General features: G+C 34.4%; 1 protein-coding gene across 10 annotated transcripts in view; it reads right to left on the bottom strand.

Moving 5' to 3' along the window:
* The window catches only part of HERC4 (HECT and RLD domain containing E3 ubiquitin protein ligase 4), a 128,773-nt gene that overhangs the window by 94,749 nt on the left and 13,834 nt on the right, over positions 1 to 20,190 (bottom strand). For 8 of the 10 annotated variants that reach the window (XR_009696065.1, XM_061161638.1, XM_061161633.1 and 5 more), the window contains exon 3: positions 4,099 to 4,258. The exons of 1 other annotated variant lie outside the window; for it this stretch is intronic. Coding sequence is in view for 8 of the 9 variants with exons in the window: in XM_061161638.1 (XP_061017621.1) it covers positions 4,099 to 4,258 (160 nt within the window). In the remaining variant the exon portion in view is untranslated. Of the gene's footprint in view, positions 1 to 4,098; positions 4,259 to 16,542; positions 16,636 to 20,190 lie in introns of all 10 variants that reach the window. One more of the 10 variants, XM_061161634.1, reaches the window with a different exon arrangement.

Below are 20,190 nucleotides of genomic sequence, written 5' to 3' on the forward strand. Positions count from 1 at the left end.
TCAAGCCCAATCTGCAAAACTAAGTAAAATCTTTTCAAATTCTACATTCTCACAGCAAGCTGTTCTCTCCTTCACAGCATTTCTCTCTATAAATTACTGGAATACTTATTCATTTAATTATTACTAGTATACTCTGCTAAACAATAAGCTCTGTAAGAGTGGAATATTATCTTCTACCCATGGAATCCCAAGCACCTACCACAGTGTCTGGCAAAATGTATGGGAAAACAAAGGTATGTCAAGTGTCCACTGTTTGAGGATAAGTGAATCTGTAACTTCTTTGAGGCTTTAGTATTAAACTATTTATAAAGTCTGCCCCCAAAACTTCTAAATTTGCACGGCAGTTTACACTCAGTAACTCTCATTACCAAAATATTATCATGCAGCTTAGAACACAGGATGAATTTTTCAGTTGTGTCTGCTCAAGACAAGTGAGGATGTTCTTCTGTGTCATTACTGTTTTAAAGGAAAGAAATCTCTGTTTTTGTCTCTATGGAGATGTAATACACTGAAGATGCGGGAGTGGAAGTGGGAAAGAGAAGAGGGTTTGCTTTTTTAAGCTTTTGGGAATTTAAAAAAGAAACAAAAATACTGTGATATATATGAATAGTAAAACAATTTTACCATGGTGCATTTTTCCTGAAGAGACAAATCAGAAAATTCTTAATGAAACAAAGTTTTACAGAATTCATCAAAAATAATCCCCAATGAATAAAAAAGATAATGTAAATGTTTTTCAGTTTTCAATTTTTAAAAGGATTCAAATCAAGTTAATAGGAAAGTCAAAACAAAAGAAATTTTGTAAATAAAAATATATTTACACATGTATATGAAGAGTCCTAATTAATAAGAACTATGAAAAGAAAATCAAAATTTCAGATGTCTAGGGTAAATATTTTATAAATACTTATAAATTTAACTCCCTAAAGTTTAGAGTTCTTGTCAAACATTTTTAAATGGCCATGACATCACTAAAATTATTCATTGTAAAGAAAATAATTATTTCTTCACTGAATTTTGAAAGATGTTTGAAATTTTAAGAAAATAGTGCATAAGCTTGGAAGTAAGATTTATACACCCCTCCCTTGAGAAGCCTTGAAGTCAAAACATAAGTTGTTGAATATGTGTACTGTTGTGTTGTTACATTTTTCCAACTTAATGCACAGTGGCAATATGGGCAGAAACCAGGCATTTCCAGTTTGTCTGTGAAGGTAAAATTCTTTTAACAACCATTAACAAGAAACAGTGAAAAGTTTGAATATAATCAAGAATTTAGTATGTAATCAAGACTTTGAAGAACTAGAGCATTAAATATTTTGCCAATTAGAAAATCATCAAGGTGTATAAACTAAAAAAATAAAGCTTTTTGTATGCCAAACATACCTCAAGAAAGTGGTTTTAAAAATAAATTTCCCAGTAAAACATAATCAACAATTTTGTATTTCCCAATTAAGCCACAACTTTCTTATTCATCTGAGAAAAGTCGTAGCTGATTTTGAAAAATTCAGGCTAACAACTGATCTAGTCTCCCATTAAATATTCTTTAATTTTCTTTTTAATTTGAAATACTCTGCACTTTCATATGCTAATATTAGGCAGAAATTCTAACATACTTTTTGGCCATGCCACGCAACTTGCAGGATCTTAGCTCCCCTACCAGAGATCCAACATGGCCTATAGGTGAAAGCAGAATCCTAACCACTGGACCACCTGGGAACGCTCTGCAATATGCTTTCAAAATTGAGTTAAATCAAGAAAATCTATTCATGTGTCTGAGATTCCTCCTATCATATGTTTTATTCAAAACGTATGTGAAAGTTATAAAGCTGGCTGACATTTCTAAGCACCTAGAAAAAGATTTGGATCTAAAAAATTATTTGGTGTTGAGATTTAAAAAGGAAAAAAAAAAAATCACTGGTGGTCTTTCATAAAAACATACTCCTACTGTATTGAAATACTAAACTGCCCTTTAAAATATGATGTACCAGTAAAAATTTATGTATATGTATATGTATGTGTGTGTCACAACAGATCCAAATCAGATTAGCCCAATGAAAAACTGCGAAAGTTCAACAGGAACGACGCCCTTATACACAGCTTAAAACTAACAGAGAAGTTTAAACCAAAGAACTCAATTAAGATCTTTTACAGGTCTCCATTCAGGTTCATAAAAGAGCAAAGTCACAAATAACAGGATTATTGGGCAACCTTCAAATAAACTGTCACATAATAAAATTTTCTCCTTATCTTTCTCTCTTTACAAAGTATCTATGGATTACTGTCTCTTATACCAGAACTGAACAGGAAAAAAAAAAAAAGGAAAATTCAGTGGAGTGAAGAATATGGGAAACTAGACAGCCTTGCTGTAAATCATGGTTTTGAAAATAAGGACTTAGAAAATCTAACATTTAACTCTCTTTTCAATCCTAAAAACAAAAAGTTCTTAAAAATCTTAAATAAAAAAATCCCATTCTACAATAATTACTTATGGAAGGAAATAAAGGCAGTAGAGAACGTGACAAATGCGAGATCACTCTGTTTCTATGAATGCTTTGCATTTTGTAGCCAATAGCCATTTGGCTGCAAATTAACATTTTCTAAAAGAAATCAAAATAGAAATGACTAAAAAAATTCAATTTACTTAGCTTAAGGAAAAAACTCTCTCTCCCAACAGCACCATCATTAAAGAGGCACTAAAAGCATAATGGGAAATGTGTTTGCTATTTAATTGTTATTACAGAAGAAACAAAAAGAGAAGAAATTTGTTTGGGGAGTTTTGCAGAATTTGATTACAGGTTAAAGAAAACACATTAATGTGACATATCCCAAAGTCTCAACAGACAGCTCATTACGAGAACAAATATAAAGCATCAAATTAAAGATGAAAAAAATCTTTTAATATGCTAAAACAAAACAAATACTTCAAATGTATACTTTAAGTTTTCAACAGACACACACACACACATATATATATTTGATAAAAGGATATGGGCTTACTGAAGGAACTAGATACCATCTCTACTTTAAAAAAATTAAAAAAGGTCATTTCTAATGATAAGAGCTCTGTTCTGAATTTTTTTTTGTTTTGTTTTGTGGTTGCTTTTGTTTTTTAGCACCATTCAACTTAAAGGATCTTAGTTCCCTGACCAGGGATTGAAACTGTACCCTTAGCAATGAAAGCATGGAGTCCTCACTGGACCACCAGGGAATTCCCTCCTGGTTCTGAAATACATTATTTCCTGTGCTCCAATTTCTTATCCTAGTAGCTATCTATTTCTTAAGCCAGGGCAAACATTAATAATGTTAAGAACAAAATATCTAAATGTATATATTATAAAAATGGTACCTGGAATAAATCTAAAATTAGTGTAATACCTTGGTTCTCTAGAAAGTTCTCTTTTGTCCCTATAACTATTACCAGGGGGAAAATAAAAGTTTAAGGAAACAAGAATTTGTATAATTTTAAATACTAAGCACAAGTTAGTGTATTAATTATGTACCCAAAAGAACTGGATATTCTTCTTTAAACCTTTATGTTCAGGATTACAGTTTTTAATATTAAAGCAATGGTTATGCCCTATATAATTCTGTAAAACTACAATATTGATGAAGCACTGCTAATTTTTAAACTTTGAAATAATTCTATGATGAGTCTGTGGTTAGCAAAAATTAAATTGTGGTCAGTGCTATGTAAAAATGCAGAAAGTGAATTATTCTTTTTATTCTAAGCATGTGGGACTTTGACATTCAATAAAAACAATAAAGACTAAAAAAACAAGAGAAAGAAATATACAACCAACCAATATTTAATGGTTTAGTCTTAATCCACCTAATTTCAGTGAGAAAATTTCTAACAAAGAGTGCGTTCTCTACCCCTTATCTTTACAAACAAACATAATCTGGGAGAAAACATGAAATACACAAGAAAAAGCATTCGATACAAACTAAAGGCAAGCACCCAATAAATGCCTTTAGAGCTTAAAGGGGAGAAGTGATTGTATATCAACTCTTAAATGCCCAGTAGTAAGCAGAATGAGTCAGATAACAAATTTATTATAAAAGATTGTTAAAGACCCCTTTGTCGGTCACCTTTGTTACCTGGGTACTCTGATACATTCCTCTGATCCTAGCAGGCCAAGCTGTCCATCAGAATCGAGACCCCAAGCATACACCTGGCCCTTGTCATTTAGTGCTAATGTATGAGCTTCTCCACATGAAACAGCTACAATATTTTGGGCATCCAGGGCAACAACCTGCTCTACAGAAATGAGAAACAGAGACATTACATTCTAGTTTTAAATTCCTAGTAAGAATAAAACTATAGTCTTCATCTTGTACAAAAAAGTTAAGGAAATGCTGAAATACAGACTGTAATTTAGTTATTCTACAAAACCTAACGAATACACATTCCACACAAAATTCTCACTGTAGTAAATACAGATATACACCACAGGGCATAATCAACTCAGATTATTAAGTAACTTGAATATCTGGGGAAGAAATTAAGGGTGTATAAAAATTTTCTCGGGAATTGCTCTTCATTCAAAACCATTACTAATAATAAAAGGAGTCCAGCTGAAAAGGAATCATTTTAATAAACTGGCTGTTTTTTAACAATAAAATCATAACCAGCATAGGTATTACCATATGGGGTACTACTATGGAGTGATTCTGAAACAAATGAAATAATCTGAATTAGCAATTTCTGATAGGAAACAAATTATTTACAGATCTCATAAAGTGTCTACTAGATATGCTGAGGAGAGAACTGAAAGGCAATGTAACCATAACAAACAGATTTCAGTTTATGGGCTGCTATTTTAATGTGAAAGATATAAAAACTCCACATGTGGTTAAAATATGTTCAAGTTTTAAATCAGAAATTAATTTAAAATATTGGCCCTCATAAGACTGTCAACAGCCACTGACAAATCAGTAAAGAAAATGAAATTGCTTCCTTAGTCTCTTTAAGATGTGCACTATCAGTTTTTTACTAGTACACAAGTTTTCTTAAAGACATCATTTAAAATTAACCTTTAAAAAAAATTAACCTTTTTTAGCCTAATAATAAAGCTCTGTCTACTATAAACTGAAAGTCTCTTATTGCAGAGCTGCTAAAACTGAACCAATAAAGAGTTTCCTCAGAAGCATATTTTAGCTCAGTGTAATGTACAAACACAGCTGCTCAATAATAAGACATCACAGAGGTTTGAATCCCTAAGTAACAGAGAAATTCAAATTGCATCTGCATTACTTATTCTGCATTTTGGGGTGGGAAGTTAGCCCTTAGACAGCCTTAAGAATTTGTATAACTCTAATGATATGTCTTTTTAAGTACTTACCTTAAAATACTATGAGTTCATAATTCGTGAAGTTGATAAATAGTATGTGGAAATTCACTATATGAATCTCTCACTTTTTGTGTATATTTTATACATATACATGTTTTTATAAAATTATATTGCAGAAACATATGAAAACAAAACATATATAACATACTGCCCCTCCTCCCAAAAAACAAAAGGACTTAAACGTATGGTATCATTTATTTACATCAAAACACTCCCATAAATCTTAATTATGAAGAAAGTAAAATGCAAAAGATCTATTAATCTTTCACAGAGGACCCCGAAATGAACCAACGTCTCTCCAGAACAATCCTCAGAGGAGATGGAATAAAGAGCAAAAAATAAGAGAATGATAAGAAGGATGAGTAAGACTGGTTGGTTCAACAGTAATATAGGAAGAGTGCTTAAATTTGATCTCAACTGCTATAAAATCAGACACCAAAAAGCCAAGAAACAAAGAAGACACACTCATTCATGCCAAATATCAATATTTACTGTGTATTTCTTCTGCTCTAAGTACTAGAGAAAGATAGATACAACAGTTCTAGTCCTCAACAAGTTTACAGTCTATAGAAAAACAAGTGAGGTAAGGAGTCTATTAAAGGCAAAGGTAAAGATATACAAAAGGCACCAGGGGAACATGAAATACTTTTAAAAGATACTAGGAAGAATTTTGGAAGGCACTGACGCTAAGTTAAAAGTATGTGAGGAAAGAGAAAGAGATGCCATGTATCTGTTAAGAGAAAATTCAAATTACTTCTTCAAATACAGCAAAACAAACTAAAAGCAAACTGAAATGGCTGATCTTAAAAAAAAAAAAAAAAAAGAGGGAAAATGTTGTTGATATGTCAAATAAAAAAATAACCTCCCTAATATTTAAAGACTAAACAGGAGGATGGGGGAGCAGCAGCTCAGTGAAAAAGTGGGCAAAAGATGTGAACTGATTGTCCACACAAAAAAGGAAGAGAAGTGGCTCTTAATCCTATGAAAAGATGTCAAATTCATTGATGAGAGAAATGAAAATTCAAACTACGCTGAGAAGTCAACAATATACTCACCTGGAAAATTCATAAAGCCATAAACTTTTAATTTGTATACTTCTCTATTTGATTACCAAAGTTTACACTTATCAAAGAATGAGAAGACAAGCCACTGACTGGAGAAATTATCTGCAAAAAAACACACCTAATAAAAGACTGTCACCCCTTCCCCCAAAATATATCTATATATTAAACATTCTTAGAACTCAAAAATAAAAAAATAAACCCAATTAAAAAATAGTACAAAAAAAAAATATATAGTGCAAATGACCTGAAATAACACCACACCAAGACGACACAAAGATGGCAAGTCATTATCTACCAACAGAGAATTGCAAACTTAAATGAGCTACCATTATAAGCCTATTAAAATGGTCAAAACCCAAAACACTGACAATACCAAATGCTGGTGAGGATATAGAGCAACAATAGCTCTCATTCACTGATGATGGATGTGTAAAATGGTACAGATATTTTGGAAAACAATTTGGCAGTTTCTTACAAAACAAACCATACCATTATATGATCCAGCAACTGTGCTCTTTCACATTTACCCAAAGGAGCTTAAAATTTATGTCCACACAAAACCCTGCACATGGATGTTTATAGCATCTTTATTCTTTCCAAAACTTGGAAGCAACAAAAATTTCCTTCAGTAAGTGAATGGATAAACTGTGGTATATCGAGACAGTGGAATATTTTTCAGTGCTAAAGAAATGAGTTATCAAGCCATAAAAACACATGGAGAAGACTTAAATGCATATTACTAAGTGAAAGAAGCCAATCTGAAAAGACTACAAAATGTATGCTCCAACCATATGACATTCTTGAAAAGGCAAACTCTGGAGACAGTAAAAAGATTACTGGTTGCTTGGGTTTAAAGGGAGGGAGGGATAAAGGGTAAAGCAGAGGGGATTTTTAGGGTACTGAAACTATTCTGTATGATATGATTCTGTACAATACTAAGTGAGCTTCCCTGGTGGTTTAGACAGTAAAGAATCTGGCTGCAATGCAGGAGACCCAGGTTCAATCCCTCGGTCGGGAAGATCTCCTGGAAGAGGGCATGGCAACCCACTCCAGTATTCTTGCCTGGAGAATTCCATGGACAGAGGAGCCTGCTGGGCTCATTTCATTATATAGTCGTCAAACCCATCAAATGTACAACACAGACAGTGTTACAGTAAACTATGAGTGTGGATGATATGATGTGTCAATGTCGGTACATTAATGGTAAGAAACATATCCCTGTGGTACAGTCTGTGGATAGTGTGGGGGGCGGGGAGGGGGTTTGTCTATGTGTAATATAGAGTACACGGGAATTCTCTGTACTTACTACTCAATTTTGCTATGAACTTAAAACTGCTCTTAAAAAGTAATTTTTTGAAAAAGCTTATTTAAAAAACACACATACACCAAGATAACATTTTTCATCTCATAAAACTCAAAAGTCAGATAACAATCTGTTGGGGGGAAAGGCACTCTTGTATATTCATAGTGGAAGTACAAAATAGAACCACCTTTATGAAAGAAAAAAAAAAAGTGTCAAAACCTAGCAAAACATACACATTTACCTTTTGGTTCCACATCTAGCCTACAGATACATCTGTGTACTAAAGGGCAGTAGAATATGCCAACTCAAAATATGCCATTTTGGCATAAGGATTATTTTGAACTGAAGGCCACTAAGAAGAAAAGCTCTCTGCTCCCTTTCGATGTGCCTAAAAGCAGGACATAAATCTGTAGAGGTGTCCTACCTTTCCTCTCTAGAAGGAAGGATAGGGGTTAATCACTGAAGACAACTCTAGACCCTTATCAGCTGAGAGACAGTACCAGTACAAACTATGTAACAAACTTTACTCAATAGCCCTTATCTTAAGTTTCCCCACACATTTTCGTCCCCCAAACTGCCAACCCAGAAACTCAAAAAGCCCTTTTCATCTTGTTACTTCTCTATTTATTGTTCTTTTAAGATGCTAGATAAGCCCATGTTCTACCATCCCCTTGAGTTACTCATTACTGAGTGCTAACGCATGTGAACACATGGCAATACACTTATTTTGCTTTTCTCCTTGTTGATCTGTCCTTTGTCTATAGAGGACCCAGCTGGAGAATCTAGGTGTACATGCATGCTACGTCGCTTCAGTTGTGTCCGACTCTTTGCAACCCTATGGACTGTAGCCTGCCAGGCTCCTCTGTCCACGCGATTCTCCAGGCAAGGTGTGGATTCTTCAACTGGAGTGGATTGCCATGTCCTCCTCCAGGGGATCTTCCTGACCCAGGGATTGAAACTGAGTCTCTCGTGTCTCCTACATTGGCAGGCTGGTTTTTGTTTTGTTTTGTTTTTTACCATTAGCGCCACCTGGGAAGCATACAAATATACAAATATGCATGTGTGTGAATGTGTGTTTTTACATATATCTGCAGTACTGTATAAAATAACAAAAGACTGGAAATATTCCAAATATCCATCAATAAAGGATTCTGTCCACACATTGGGATTCTATGCTCTGAAAAATAAAGAGGAAATGCTGCAAGCTGATGTGGAAAGATCTCAAGGGTATATTATCAAGGGAGGAAAAAAATCAAGATGTGAAATAATGTACATGATTTGTTATTTTCTGTCACAGTTACCTATGTTTATTATACCTACAGGGGATGTGGATACAGAGGGAAATAGGGTAGTCAAATAAATATAAGAGCAAAGCTTCTCAATGTGTATTTATATTATTTTGACTTCTGAACCACATGAATATATTCTCTATTCAAATTTGAATAATTTTAAAATTAAACATTAAAGAAAATAGTTAAAGCAATGTATCAAAACCAATGTTTTCACTAAAACTTAACTGAGCTCTTTAAGATTTCTCTACATACTAAAAACTCAAGATAAATAACTTTGATTCTCTTAGAATTTGAGCCCCATCAAATTACTAAGATACCTATTTTGAGTATGAATAATTATTATATGCCTTGGGAAAAGTACTCAATACAGGTTTTCCTGACAACAAATATACAAACTGTTAAGTTCTCTGTATAATTTTTAAAAATTACTCTTTTTTTCCAAATGGCCAATCAGAATGAAAAGCCTCAACCATTTTTCCCCAGTATGCTAGAAAAGTCAGATCAATGTTAAATTGAGACATTCACATTCAGGACAAATTCTGGTTGAATGCTTGAAACAAGATGGCCTGCAAAGAGAGTCAATGATAAGCAAGAAAAAAGAGGGAATACATAAATCCAGCAAAACAAACCAAAAAATTCACTAGAAAATCTGGCTTCATGTCTTGTATGAGAAAAAAACAAACAACTCATAACAAACCTGAACAGTTAACATTTGTTGAGTTTATTATAGACTAGGTACTATGCTAACTCTATTGAAGTTTTAATCACCAAGCTATTGAATACATTTGCCTTTCAAGGCCAAAGAATACAGAAAAGGGAGGAAAAAGTGAGAATTAAATTCACTTTAATTTAGGCTGAGTATGGAAATATAAGGAGGATATATAAGAGGACAGAAAACAAAAGAAAACCTGTCAAGCAAGCCAATTTAAAAAAACTATTATTCCTTTGATAAATGGGAGCTACAGGAAGATGTTAGAATTATGAACATATGATACTAAACTTGCTGGGAAAGGTTTAAAGTAGCACATGATTATTACAATTGACTATAATTCAGAATAAAGTATTTTTTTAATATAAATACATACAGATAAAAATATGTGGCAAAATACTAACTGTTGGCCACTGTGCTATTCCTTCAACTTTTCTTTATGCTTCAAAATGTTCACAGAAAAATTTGATAAATGTAACACTGCTCATATCAGTATTTATAGCTCACAATATTTCTCTTTAAGAAAAGAAAAAAGGGCCATTTAGTTTGGGGAGGCAGAAAGAAGCAAAGAAAACTTAAAAGAGTAGGAGACTGTCTTGAGAAAAACAGAAAAAAAACATTTTCAGAGACAGGAGCAAAAACAAAAAAGATAAAGCACTAGAGAAAAGTAGCATATCCATCCTTTAAATTCTATCAGGCAGATATACTCCAAATACAAATCTAACAAGTCCAAGCTCACTGTTACTTCTGGTTCTTCTTACACGTGCACTGTTAAAATGCAGTATTTCTGAAAACTGATGGGGCATCATTTCACTAAGGAGAAAAAGGCCATCTTTGCCCCATAAATCCAAAACACTGTCATTCTTAGATTTATAAAAATTAAAATGTTTAACCTAATGCCAGTTTTCATTTGTACATCATTTTGCTGCACAAACATCATAAAAGAAGAATATGGTTGCACATCCTTTTAGCAAAAGGTTCCAGTTCTTACTGTAAAACGTTACATGACAAAATCCTTCCATTTGGGTAAGTAACTAAGAACAACCTATTTCCTTTAGGATCTAACAAACATGTTCATCAATTCTTGAGTTTGTGAAAATTCATGTAGAATATCATCTCCAGAATTCACTCTTAATTAAGAATTCATTTATATGATCAATTTCATCATATTCATACAGTCGTGTATCTACATTCACCTTCTGATCTGTCCTGTAATTATGAACATGTTCCTCTGTCAGTTATCTTCTCTTTGCCATTATGGACAGAAAAAAAAAATTTTTTTTTTCATTCTCAACTGTGGCTAATGAAAGGTACAAAAAGAGAAAAATGAAATGACAAAAACTGACTCCAAACTTCTTTCACATTTTCTTGAAAGATAATTTAAAACTCTGCACAATATATGAAAAAAAGAATGCTAAATATGATGGTTTATTTCACCACTGCACCACCCTTTTAAGAAGCCCCACAACTGTTCCACTTGTAATTTTCTTTTTTAGTCTAGTTGGGAATACAGATTCTCATTATTCACAGTAGTTTTGTTTCATGAAGTCACCACAAATACTTATTTAGCCAATACTGAATCACTGCCCCTAGAGAAAATATAAGATTAGGGTGCTACAAGTCTCCAAGTCTCTTATCACAACACTTTATCAATCAATCATTCATAACCTTGTTTTGTGTTTCCATTTAAAGACATCTTAATTAATATAATTCATTAACACTGAATTCACTGCCAAAACTCTGTAAACTCATGCCTCAATGACTTTTTTCCAGCCTTCTTGTGTTTAGGAACACTAGACAAAACCTCAGCAGTATGCACAGGGGCCACTTTAAACGGTAAAATTGCCCGAGGTACAAAAATGCAAAAAATGTGGCACCAAATATATTGCAAAAAGGACATATTGTAACAGGAAGGCAAACCACTGCTTTGCTGAACCTCCGCTGGGAATCTACTTGTATTTTGCAGCTCTGCATGTGCATGTCCAGGAATCACCATGAAAAGCTTCAAGAGTATTGACCGACCGTGATCCATTCTGATTTAATAATATACATAAACACTTCTTCCTAGACAACCAATCACAAGATATACAAGATGGTCTATTAAGAGTCTTTTGCTAAATGGATTTTAACCTGATAATAGCAGCTTCCCTGATAGCTCAATTGGTAAAGAATCCTGGGTCGGGACGATCAGCTGGAGAAGGGATAGGCTACCCACTCCAGTCTTCTTGGGCTTCCCTGTGGCTTAGCTGGTAAAGAATCTGCCTGCAATGAGGGAGACCTGGCTTCAATCCCTGGGTTGGTAAAATCCCCTGGAGAAGGAAAACGCTACCCACTCCAGGTTTCTGGCCTGGAGAATCCTGGACAGAGTCAGACACCACTGAGCAACTTTCATTGCACTTTCAAGATATAATCACCAACAGCATGCTCTAAGAACCTTGAAACAATGCAAACAATAAGTAAAAAATGAGTTGTGTTTTGGTTATAAAGGTAATGCTATAAAAAACATATTCACAACATAGTCACAACATATTCACAACAAACTTCTCTTAAAAGTTGCATCTTATTCAAAATTCTAGAACAGCTATTTGAAGGAAAATACATTATCATGTTACTCTGTATTCTCTTTCCTCTACAGATTTCAAAATCTTGCTATTGGATAAACTGGGTTACCCCAAAATTCATATGCTCAAAGTCATAATCCACAGTACCCAAGAATGTGACCTTATTTGGGAAAGTGGTCATCAAAGCTGTAATCAGTTAAGATGAGGTCTGATGGGAGCAGGGTAGCCTCTAACCTGACTTGTGTCCTAACAAAAGAGGAACCAACCCTACTTGACACCTTGATATTGGATTTCCAGCCTCCAGAACTGTGCTAATATATTTGTTACTTAAGCCACCCAGGTTGTGGTACTTTGTTTCGCAGCCCAAACAAATACATTTACCAAAATATTTTTGGGTTCAAAACATTCCTGTCAAGTTAGCCAAGTAGCACCATCTTGGCTACTGTAGGACCAAAAGTGGTCCACAGAAATAAACAACTTATTCTGAATAATTCAATCACAGATAAATTTGACTTTGAAGTTTAAAGTTTCTATTAATAGTTCAAATTACATTATTTTCATGCCAAACAATTTTTCAAAGTTGGCAAAAGACACACTTCTCTAAGCAATCTTTAAATACAAGTATAAGGGGGAAAAAAAGCTTTTCAGAGAGCAAGTTGGCAATATGTATTACAATTTTAAACATGCATGCCCTCTGACCCAGAAACTTTCCTTCCGGGAAACAACAGGAAATAACATGATTTCCAGTAACAGGTACATAAATAAATATGGAATATCCATGTAACAGAAACAGGTGCTTCTATTAAAATAAATGTCTATATAGTAAAACATGAAAATATAAAAACATTAAATGAAAATGCAAACCACAGCATTTTATGTAACATGTAAAGGACTATGTATTTTAATACAGGTATAAAGTTATGAAAATATAAAAAATAGTAGTAGTCAGCTTTAGGATGCAAGGGAAAAAGTGGCTTCTACTTTTTAAAACATTTCTGTAACTTCTAAAAACTTATAGAAATATATTATTTCAGTAATTAGAAAAAAAGAACTTAAGATATTTGAAGTCCCAAAATTATAAATGACCCAAACCCCATAGGAACAAATGTCCTCTGTTTCCCAAAATCAAAATACTAGGGAAATAATTAACACAGACTGATAAATTTTCTTCCCTAAGAGACAGTAGTAGTCAAGTATTATTTATATTTAAAATGTGATATATAGTTAAGTTAAATGTTACTCACAAAAATTTATCCTAAGCTTTGTGGAACCAATAAAGCAAAAGAGCCAAACAAGCCAGGATAGATGATGGGTAGAGATAAATTCTAATACCCAAACGTAAAACTTCAATGAATTTTTCTATAGAAAATGTTACAAAGGTTAAATATAATTATTGATAGAGTATTATACTTAGGTATAATGTGTTTTAAAGACTGGTTTGAAAACCTATTTATGACATGTAGCAGTATTTGCACGAGCAAAGAAAAATTTAGCTTTTAAAAACAATTCATTCATAAATCAGGGACTATCTGGTATAAAAAGTACTATTACCAAGCATGACCAAAGGCCACAATTAATCTCAACTCTTAATATGGTATATGAATTGAATGAATTTCTATGTATATTTTTAATTAAAAAAAAAACTTGAATTCAACAGAATTTGCAAAGCTGTCAATGTTTTATACACAGAACAAAAATCTTGGTTGACATTTAATGCTCAAGTTATCAGGGTCTAGAAAACAATAGTTATGAATAGCAACAAGCACAGTCATATTAATAACAATTACAAAACTGGAGGTCAGAAGGATATACTTGGTAAAAAGCTAATCTTAAGAACCTCCATTTCAATTACTTAGTAAATGTTTAATTCAGTCAGAGCTTAAGTTTCAAAAGCCTCTGCCTACCATGCTTCACTAGTTGCTATAGATTTTCCCCTGCCCTCCTGAATAACTCAGAACTCCAACTAAAGCAATGCAAAGCACACTTAATATATATCTCTAGAAATTTAATGTTCACAAAATGCTATACTATGAAATTTAAAAGGTAATGCATAATTTCATTCATGTATAAAAATATGTCACACACAGCCAAGTATACGTGCAAAGAAAAGAATAGAAAAATAGGGTTTCCCTGGTGGCTCAGTGGTGAAGAATCCACCTGCCAATGCAGGAGACAAAGATTCAATCCCTGGTCTGGTAAGATTCCAGAGGACAACTTAGGCCAAAGGACAACTGGGCCCGTGTGCCACAGCAACTGAGCAAGTGGTTACAGAGCCCAGGAGCTGTAACTACTGAGCCTACGTGTCAAAACAACTGAATCTGGATGCTCTAGAGCCCATGCTCTATAACAAGAGAAGCCACTGCAATGAGAAGCCTGTGCACCATAACTAGAGAGTAGCCCCCTGCCCACCTCAATTAGAGAAAAGCCCAGGCAGCAACACTCAGCACAGCCAGATAAATCAAAAATATTTAAAATAAAAAAGACTGGGTAAAGAAACACTAAATTGTCAACACTGATTATCTACCAGTGGTTTTCTTTCATTCATGGTTCTTCAGTTGTTTAACTGAAACAGTGAAAGTGAGTTGATGCATTTTATAATTCTGATTTTTTAAAAGATGAAGACGTTAACAACTTGGGATTAGTGAATAACACCAATAAATAATTCAGAATGCTTTTTTTACTTTAATAAATAATGATATTGCTAACTGTGTGACAGAGCTAACAAATTACCAAATGGCTACTTCACTCAAGGCGTGTTATTTCCCTACTCCTAAAGTAAAACTGTTTATTGAAACTTTTTAAAGGATCACTAAGATAATCATATAATGATCATAAAATATGAAAAACTAAGAAAAAAATAGAGCCTAAACATAAAATATTTAGTGAAAATGCTTATTCTCTAGAATTATTACGAATAATTATCAACAGGAATTTGGAACGGTACAACTCATCATGAAAACATTTTAGTAAGTTTTCTGATAAAATCAAAATATACAGTAACTTACATGTCTTAGCTGACAGCACACAGTAATATTCATATGGAGATGTAACTAACTAGATTAAAAAATCCTTTATAATGGATATGTTTACAAATCCATACCCCTTTTATGCATTCTTATCTACATACAGGTATACAGTAACATACACAGAGAACTTATTATGTGCCTGGCACTGTGCTAAGCACTTTATTTAATCTCATTTAATCCTTATAGCCCAATAAGGCAGGTGTACCATCATCCCTACTTCAAAGGCACTAAAATATAAACATTTCCCTATTGAACAACTGTCCTTTTGCTTATAATACTTAAGCAGCAAGGTTATGTTTTAATAATTTACTTTCAATATATACTTCAAACTGTACTTGTACTAGGGCTTCACAACATTTTTGCTTCAGAATTCCTTTCTGGATGGCTAGAAACTGCTGAAATTAATTTCTTCAAAGCAGAAAGGAGAAGTAAAATGAAAATATAAAGATTCCAATTTAAAAAAAAAAAAGACTCCAATATAAATATATCAACCAAATAGCTGTTTTAATCTCTAAGACCAGCAAGAATGAACCCTCAAAATATACTGGCGGATTTTTTGTTCTGTGTTTTCTTAGATTCTTTCTTGTATATTTGGAATTCATTCATCTCAGAGACAATTAACTGTATTTTCTTATTTTCTTTATTCTTGTTGATGACATAGGAAAGGTGGGGGGAGGGGTTTACAGATACCGGAAGAGTTAAACCCTCTCAGAACTGGCTAATTCCTAAAGATAACTTGCCTACCAACATGCCTTTCATACGCAAACTGACCAAACCAGAGATTATTCCACCAACTATATCCTTATCTAATTCTCACACACCAAACCGGAATTTCCCACACCTTACATCATCCCAGAACCAGGTACCAGGAAATAAGAAACCTATCCTATAGAACAAAGCGTGGGAAGAATTAATCAAAACAGTCAATTCTAAACTGTCTATTCTGCCCAGTTTGCCTCTCCCTAGAAAACCTCAACGAAGGCTACAGTCTTAAGATCTTCCCTGGGCTCTTCTCTGCCTCCTGATGACCTCGTATCTTCCTCCTCAGCTCTGTGCAGCATGCGGTGACCTCCTCGCTCTAGAATCAGTGAGCATAATCAACTCCTTCCAAGCCTCATTCTCACTACCCCTTACAGCCACAATGACTTGACTTTACCACTTCCAATATGTATATTCTTAGAACAGGTATAAATTTTAAACTTTTCATTATAAAGTAGCTGATGACCACAAACTTACCAAAACAAAAGAGTCTTAACTGTAACTTTCTTCCCTTTCTATGGCACATCCAACAAAATGGTCATCGTGTTCATTCAACACCTTGTGTTCCTTCTGTGATAAAGATATGTAAGACAAGGTGTTTAACCGGCAGTTACTGACATGGGAGAGAAGACTTTTACCCAAATAATTACATAATATGAAGATAGCAATGCAACTTACTAATGTACTCAATGACAGAGAACTGTGCTAGATACTGTGCAAAATATATGACTTAAGTTCTTATACAACACACCAGGGAAATGTAGGAGATGGCATTTGATCTGGGCAATATTCAAGGGACAGAAACAGAAATATGCCTTAGAAAGATTAAAGATGGATGGATTGGAATGGGAAGATCAGGTAGAAAGCTACTGCCACAGTTCTTGCATAGACTAGTGATGATCTAAACTAAAGCAAAGAATTTTAATTGAGATAGGAGGAAACTACAGGCCCCAGGGTTTGAGATAATTAGCTCAAGATAACATATTTAGCCACTTGCAAATGCAATGAAAAGACACAAGAAAGTTACTGAGGAAAGTAAGATTTTGGCAACTGAGTCAACACTGTTGCTACAGGTTAGGAAGCTGACTCTAAGGTGAATCTAAGGTTTGAAGCTAAGTGAACTGAAGAAGCATCAATAAACAAGAGAGGCTATCTCAGCAGCTTGTTGTGGAGCTGGAGACAGCTAACAATGCAGTGGTCTCCATTTAAACTGTTCCTGTTTTGTTCTCCACATTTTATCTTCTCATTTTAAAGCAACACATTATATCTTCACATCTTGTAATCTCAGAAATGTCTATTTGTCTTTCTTGATTTTCTTAATGTATAATTTTTTCCCACAGTCAAGCACAATATAAGCAGCAAATGTCCCATTTTCTATTAACAGCCTATTTATATACTAAGCAAATAAATTTAGGCATACTTATATTAAAATAATTATGTATGCAAAAATAAGAGTAGAAAGCTGCAGCCAAATGCATTTATTTTCAATTTAAAAGGCTGCTTATCACTTTGGGAGGGGCAGGTTTAAAAGTGTGAATAAGCAGGGGGAAAAAAAAGATTTAAGTGTCTTTTCCTCCAACTACCAGTACACAAACTATACCTTCTGTTACAGACTGAGCACTTGTGTCCTGCGCCCGCTTCCCAAATTCACATTGAAATTCTATCCTCCCACATGACAGTACTAGGAGGTAGGCCTTTGGGAGATAATCAGATCATAAGGATGAAGCCCTCATTGATGAGATTAGTGTCCTTTTTTAGACAGCTCCCTCACCCTTCTGCCCTGAGGACACAATGAAAAGATGGCCATCTGTGAACCAAGAAGCACGTTATCAACAGATAATAAACCTAAGCACCCTGATCCTGGATTACCCAGACAAAAACCAAGAGAAATATGTTTGTTGTGTAAGTCACCCAGACTATAGTATTTATGTTGTAGCAGCCTGAATAGACTAAGAAATCTTTTAATTAAGTATTCATTAAATTTTGAAAATAAACAATGAATCTAACTTCTATCATTTATGTAATTCTCACAAAAACAACAAAAAATCTGTTTTTTCTGTTATGACTATGTATCTTTAAAGCCTAACAGTAAAGGAATGTATTTTATATCTTGCTCCAATACAATACTACCTTTAAGTGAAATAAACATACATTCTGGGGAAATTTGGGTATAACTTTTTAATATGAGCTTCAACAAGGTAAATGTAAACTAAACATAAAGAAGTATATAGTTTTATGGTTAGCACAATGTTTAGGACAAAGTAGATATTCTGTTGAATAAATGCCTGAGTTTCAGTTATAAATATACTATCTCAAAGCAAATACAGAAACAGCGTATTTTAGCTACTTCAGTGTTAAGACTTACTTTTCTTTTAAGAAAACATTTACTGAGCATTTTCCACATGCCAGGCATTGTTCTTTGCACTTCAGTGTGATGGCTCACTTAATCCCTACAACTACCCCTGGCACGATTATCCTCATTTTACAGACGAGAATACTTAACACAAAAAGACTAAGCTATGTGCCCAAGATAACATATCTAAAAAGTAAAAGATAAGTGCCCAAGATAACATAGCTACAAGGGTACAGGGTTTGTACCAAATCACTCTAATTCCAGAGCCTACCCTTTTATTTTATTTGGGTTTCCCTGGTGGCTCAAGCAGTAAAGAATCTGCCTGCAATGCAGGACACCTGGATATAATCCCTGGGTTGGGAAGATCCCCTGGAGAAGGAAATGGCAGCCCACTCCAGTACTCAGGCAAGAGTATGTATGAGCAAATATATCTATAAGCAAATACATCTTTTTTCTAATCCAAAATATAGCTTTATACACCATGTTCTACACCTTGCTCTTGTCACTCAATTTATCTTATAATAATGTGCAAACTCCTCCCTCATTCTCTTCCTAACTACATAGTATTTACATTACACTGACTGAATTACTTTACCAGTTCCCAACAGACTGTCACGGGGGCTTCCCTGGTAGCTCAGATGGTAAAGAATCTGTCTGTAATGCAGGAGACCTGGGTTCGATTCCTGAGTCAGGAAGATCCCTTGGAGAAGGGAATGGTAACCCACCCCAGTATTCCTGCCTGAAGAATTCCATGGACAGACCATGGGGTTGCCGTGTTGGGCATGATGAGTGACTAACACAACTGTCGGGTTTCCCAGATGGCGCTAATGGTAAAGAACCCGCCTGCCAATGCAGGAGACCTAAGAGATGTGGGTGTGATTCTTGGGTTGGCAAGATCCTCTGGAGACAGGCAGAGAAACCCACTTAAGTAATCCTGGCTGGAGAACCCCATGGACAGAGGAGCCAGGCAGGCTACAGCCCACAGGGCCGCACAGTCAGACACGACTGAAGCAACTCAGCACACACAGACTGTCACAGTGTCGTTCCTAACGTTTTGCTGTTCTAACAATGCTGCAGTCTCACTCACTTTGTATACACAAATGGAGCTATCAAGTCAACAGCTGTACTCTTGGATGTCTTGAAGAAAGGGTATGTACATTTGTAATTCTGATATATGATGGCAAAATAACCACTGTAAAAACCTATGAACACTTATTTACTGACAGCCTCACGGCAGAGATGGTACTCCAGTCATACACAGGTCTTCTGCACTTTTTAGTATGAATGAGGCTGAAGAGTACTCACGGCTTAAAAGTCAGTTGTATATCCTTTTCTGTGAAGTGCCTGTTCTTATCCATTGCCATTCTGCTGTTTTTACCTCATCAATATTTAGAAGTGCTTTATATCTCAGAGATTTACACTTTGATTTTAATAAATATTAAACTTTATATTTTCCGGTTTGCCTTTTACCTTTGTTTACTGTGACTTCTGTCTAGCAAAATTATTTTTACTTCTATGCAACTTACCTTTTCTATGCCTATTCACAATTCAGAAAGTATTTCCTGACTCCAACAAAACCATTATTTGTGAGGGTTGTACATTTTATTGGAAACCTTAAATACTCTCAGACAGAACACAATGTCTTCAATCAAGGCTCTCATGCGACCTACAGGGAAAAGTGCAATTTCTGAACTAGGGGCAAGGAGAGGGACAGCACAGAGGATGAGTGCTTAATTTGCCAAAAGGACCTCCTCACGAGTTCACAAAATTAT

The sequence above is a fragment of the Dama dama genome, chromosome 15 (assembly GCF_033118175.1).
Source record: "Dama dama isolate Ldn47 chromosome 15, ASM3311817v1, whole genome shotgun sequence".
NCBI classification, from domain to species: domain Eukaryota; kingdom Metazoa; phylum Chordata; class Mammalia; order Artiodactyla; family Cervidae; genus Dama; species Dama dama.